This window comes from Hibiscus syriacus, unplaced genomic scaffold, assembly GCF_006381635.1.
Source record: "Hibiscus syriacus cultivar Baekdansim isolate YM2019G1 unplaced genomic scaffold, ASM638163v2 tig00110890_pilon, whole genome shotgun sequence".
In the NCBI taxonomy this organism is placed as follows: Eukaryota; Viridiplantae; Streptophyta; class Magnoliopsida; order Malvales; family Malvaceae; genus Hibiscus; species Hibiscus syriacus.
The window spans coordinates 14592387-14597844 of NW_024062900.1; the positions used below are offsets into that span (position 1 = coordinate 14592387).

The 5458-nt window shown below is 31.5% G+C and overlaps 1 protein-coding gene across 1 annotated transcript; it reads right to left on the reverse strand.

Annotated features, from left to right (window-relative positions):
- Nucleotides 1–2172: 2172 nt before the first annotated feature.
- On the reverse strand, nucleotides 2173–3137 carry LOC120144881 (uclacyanin 1-like). The gene is made up of 3 exons (XM_039158845.1): nucleotides 3107–3137; nucleotides 2578–2961; nucleotides 2173–2496 (listed from the first exon to the last, which is right to left on the reverse strand). Exons 1-3 carry the CDS (start codon nucleotides 3135–3137, stop codon nucleotides 2270–2272), a joined length of 642 nt encoding a protein of 213 aa, XP_039014776.1. The 3' UTR covers nucleotides 2173–2269.
- Nucleotides 3138–5458: the final 2321 nt, after the last annotated feature.

Genomic DNA, 5458 nt, shown 5'->3' on the forward strand with positions numbered 1-5458 from the left:
AATGCCCCCTCCCCCCATTTGCTCTAACCTTATTAGCATGATAAATGGTTCTAGTCGTGTTTAAAATTTGATCAAATGTTATCTGGCTAATTTCAATCCAAATTGTACCAAATTTTGCTATTGGATTATTCTTTTATCCGTTTATTTGGCGTTGAATTAAAGCTCCATTGATCAAATACGCATTATTACTGAAGCTCCATCGATTAAATATTTGCATTAATTCTTGCAATTTTAATGCCCCCTCCCCCCTTTTGCTCTAACCTTATTTGCAATTTGAATTGAAATCAGCCAGATAATATTTGATCAAATTTCAAACACAACTAGAACCATTTATCATGCTAATAAGGTTAGAGCAAAAGGGGGGAGGGGCATTAAAATTGCAAGAATTAATGCAACTATCATATGGACTTGAAGTAGGATGCTATTCTAAACAAATTAATGCAAGTATTGTTAGCAAGACTGAAAACTGTGAATTCGTGCCGTGATAATGTATATAATATATATGGGAAGTTTTACTATTTAATTGTGTAAAATTTATTTTTACATATGCTTCAAAGAATGCATATGTAAAATTGGTCATTTTAGTACTCTTTGATAGTTATATATATACTTCACTTTAAATAAGTATAAATTATATACTTATTTCATATTTTTTACTTAGGTTGGCGATGAGAAGGAAGAATACACGGATGATGACATTGATGATATTCGCAAAGAATGGGTATCTTATGTGACAAACTTTATTATGCCGTGATATTTTGTATCGACATATGATTAAAATATTTTTGATAACTTAATGTTAATATATTGTATGCAAATGGATTGCTTATATATAATATGATATATATATTTAGTATTATGAAGCATTAAATGTGATTTAGTTTGATTATTTGCCAATCTACAATATATATATATATAATTTGTGAGATACAATCTCGACACACGAATGTGTGTCATCTTTTTTAATGACGTATGCTTCAATAACACGCAATGTAAGTCGTAAATGTAAATCATAAATGCGTGTCATAAATTTATGACACACAAATGTGTGTCATCTTCATTTATGACGGGGGCTTCAATGAAGCGCAATGCGCGTCATAAATGCGTGTCATAAATATCTTTCATAAATGCGCGTTATAGATTTATGACACAATTGCGTGTTATCTGAGATTTATGACGGTGGCTTCAATGACACACACTGCACCTATAGATGACGCACAATGCGCGTCATTAAAAGGATTTTTTCTAGTAGTGGATGAATCACCCATAACCGTCATAACCTCCACTCGAATGAACTAAAACAAAACATTTTAAAGGAGGTCCAAAATCCTCCGAAGTCACACTCGCGCTTATTTCCCTCTTCCTTCAAAATATACCTCAAGAAATTTTAAGCAACAAATGACCTCAGCGTTATCTGTCAAACGCTACCTATGCAAAAATTTTAAATCGAACCACTTTAAGATATTCTCTCGATCATAGAGGAACAATTTGTTATACCTTTAGAGATAACATCTCCGGAGATGCAACCTCATTTCCAAAAATATAACTCCTCTGCCAACCCACTAAGTTAACCTCTGGAAGAACATGATAAATATCAAGATTTCTAACAAGACATTTGATAAAATCTCTAAGAAATTTAAGAGACTTTTCAAGATTAGATCTACTATTGACGATTATATTATACACTTTGTCAGTCTATACATAGTAATTATGATCCTAAATCTTACATAAGTATACCTTACACAAGTATGCAAAGGGAGTCATATATAAGCTCCAATAATAGATAGAAGAGAGATATCTTTCTTTCTATATAATCACTATTATCGATCGACCATTTGACTATCGACAATAATTCTTCGTTTAAATTAAAAGGGGTAAGTCGCGCAAAACCGATCTAACTCGATTATTACCATCAAATACCATTCATAAAATGTTAAACCATCTGGATTAAATTAGTCGGTAACAGTTACATCCATCATCATTCCATGAGTTAGTGTTATGTGTTTTAGTTGTTTTCCCCACATGAGGCTTTTGGGAAGGAGAAATATAGAAATCCATCTTATTATTTCTTGTCGAGTATATTCAGTCTTCGAGCCCTGTGCAGTAACAGTGCTATTTGCAAAAACTCTGAATAGTATATTTTCAATAATACATTTGGAATGAACCAGACAATTGAGCCTTACACAGGATACAACAGCAAATAAAGAGATAAAAATCACAAAGATAATGTTACTTGAAGGTTCTACCGAAGAAAGGAAACCTCATAGGCTTAGAGGGCCAAAAGCACCACTAGCAGAAGGCCAAACCCGAATCTGTTCCTGTTAGCTGGTGATGGAAGTGGACCGCTGGGAGAAGAAGCAGTTTCAGGTGATTCCGCTGCCGTAACATCAGCCGGAGATGGACTGAAAGGAGCTGATTCTGATGTTTTTGCCGGCGAGGGAGACATTTCAGGAACCGGGGACACGGATGGTGCAGCAGAAGGAGAGGTTTCGGGTGATTGAGATGAAGAGCCAGTAGCCAATTCCGGAGCTTTTTCCGGTGAGGGAGAAGCTTTAGGAGGTGGAGACGCCGATAGTGGAGTTGAAGGAGGTGTTGCTAAAGTGTTGATCTCAATTTGCATCCCTTGGCTACAATGTCCAAGTGTTCCACAGATGAAGTACCGTTTCCCAGGAGAAGTAAGAGGCACCACGGTGTTGCCATCGCTATAAGTTTTAAGCGGGTTGCTTGTTTGGCACGAGTCATGGTCTGCCTTTGTAACTTCAAGCACATCATGGTTCGGAGTATACTGGAAAACTGCAGATAATATGTATGTCAAAACACTTTTAAACCACCAGGATTGTAGGTCAGTGCTTGAATCCCAACTTCCAGTAGCACCTCCAACAGTGTAAGTTGCAGCCATGACTAACTGAACCAGCATGGCTATGGCAGCCAAACATACTAACCTCTTCAGCATTGTCATGAAAGGTGGTGTTTGGAATTCAAATCGATTATGGAACATAAATGGGAAAATGATGAATTTCAGATTGGTTTTATATATAGAGAGAGATGGAAGAACAAGAACATGCATTCTTAGTAAGAAGAGGATCATTTGATTAGTTTATTAATAGTTTAAGAGTTGGTGTTTGTTTTATGAACATGAAGACTTGCAAATGACAGCTTGTTTTTTCGAGGATATAAAATTCCTTTTACTTTTTTTTTTGACAAAGTCATAATGTGCAAGTTAAAGCCAACGCCTACTTAAAAGAGAATTTACAATTGAAATTATTTTAGGGTAAACTAAGTATTTAGTCACTCAATTATCACTCTAATTTCATTTTGATCATCCAACTAATTTTTAAATCATCATTAAAATATTACGTTTTGATTTCATTTTGGTCATCCATCGTTAAAAAATTAACAGAACTGCTGATGTGGTACTTTTATTTTTTTCAATGATGATGTGTTATTATTTTATGACAACATGTCAGCATCATTAGTAATTTTCTAACAATGGGTGATCAAAATGTAATATTAGTGATAGTTTTTAAATAAAAAATAGTTTGATGACCAAAATAGAATTACACGAATAATTGAATGACTGAATATATAACTTACCTATTTTTTAATAAAAATACGAAGAATTTTAGTAGTTGCATCTACCTTTGGGTCGTGGATGGAACATTCTATGAAGGGGGGGGGGGGGAATAGTTAAGATAGTGCAGGAGAAAGAATTATTATTATTGCTTCTAACAAATTAATTGCCTTTGCCTTGATAAAATTCACAAGAAAATCAACAGATAAAAGGGCAGCTTCATGGGTTGATGACACATGTGCCGTTTTACTTTTTAAAGTGGAAAAACAATAGCAATAATTCCATCAAAATATGATAAAGAAGTTCCATAAATATAATATTGTTTTTAAAAGAAGAAATGATTATATAATATTACTATTGTTTAGGCACTTGTGGAGTTGCACCGCTCAAGGCTTTATTATCTAATAGAAATTAATAAAGAAATGGATGTCAACCAATACTATTCAAGTATAATATGGAGATCAGTGGATTAAACAAGGAAGCATCTGAAAATAATTAAGAACCTACTTTCCCAAACCAAGCATTCATGCAATTATATCGAAAAGACCAAATTGGGGCCATGAAGTTACATAGTTGTAGACTTGGCATGGTTGATGGATACAATTCAATAAGTTGATGGATTCTTTTGGTTGTCCTTCCGGTGTTTTAAGGTGTTTTAAGGTTTTATTTTGACTAATCTGAATCAACTTGTAAAGTACATCAGATTTTGATAAAAGAATTTCTCAATAAATTTTTTTCATATATAAAGACTCGAACTCGAGATCTTATTTAAGTGATACCAAGATGCAATCCCGATTGATAATAAGTCGATTGAATCAATACTCTTTGGCCAAATTTTAATTTTGTAAAAAAATCGACTGTTGATATTTTTTTCTGAACATTGAGTGTTGATATTAAATATAAATATTAATATTTTTATATTAGTATCGATATTTATGTGTGTTCAAACTTTAGACTCATAAAATAGAATATCAAATCAATATTAATATTATCCCTTCAGTATTAATACTGTCTAACGAATAACAATACTGCAATACCTCAAAAACTTTATAATTAGAATTCTTACTATCCTAATATTTTTTATATTATTTTAATATCAAAACCAAGTTCATTATTAATATAGACTACACTATTTCACAAATTGAGGTATAATGCCTTAATTTTAGTGAAGAAATGCCAAATTTAATATTTGGATTGAATTGTTAAAATTTTAAAGTACGAGGGATAAAATATCAATTTTGTTAAAGAAAACTAAATTAATGAATATTATGATTCATATATAGTTAATAACCATGATTCACGTTAGTTTTGGATTTAAATCAGCCATATTAAAAACAAGAAGTTCAAAGATTAAAGTATAATTTTATTAAAAGAGAAACTAAATAAGCCTTGAAGGTAACATTTGAACTCATTAAGTAACTTAAAAAAAGGATAAATTACATATTTAGTATTTAAATTATTAATTTTGATATGTTTTAGTACCTAAATTTTTAATTGTTTTCAAAATTATATCTAACATTTAGTTTTTGTTTCATTTTAGTACACCGCGTTAAAAGCTTAACTCGTTTAATACCCAAACTATCAGTTTTGGTCCGTTTTGCTACCTAAACTTTCAATTTTTTTCAAAACTTAATGTTAAATTTCAAACATGTACTAAAATGAAACAAAACATAAACTTTAGGTATAATTTTGAAAAAAAATGAAAGTTTAAGTATAAAAATATACCAAAACTGATAATTTAAGTACTAAACACAAAATTTACCCTAAAAAATATTATTCCGAAGGATATACCCCTCAAAAAAGTTTAAATTCCCTTTTAAGTTCCCCAATTTAAGTTTTTTTTTTCTATATATTTTCTATTAATTATTTTCTTGACAAAGTGACAAT

Coding starts and splice junctions, on each gene's coding strand:
- LOC120144881 (XM_039158845.1), bottom strand. CDS start 3,137: ATGTTCATAAAACAAACACCAACTCTTAAAC. Junction 2,962..3,106: donor ACAAACACCAACTCTTAAAC/TATTAATAAACT, acceptor AAACACCACCTT/TCATGACAATGCTGAAGAGG. Junction 2,497..2,577: donor AGCAACACCTCCTTCAACTC/CACTATCGGCGT, acceptor CTTCATCTCAAT/CACCCGAAACCTCTCCTTCT.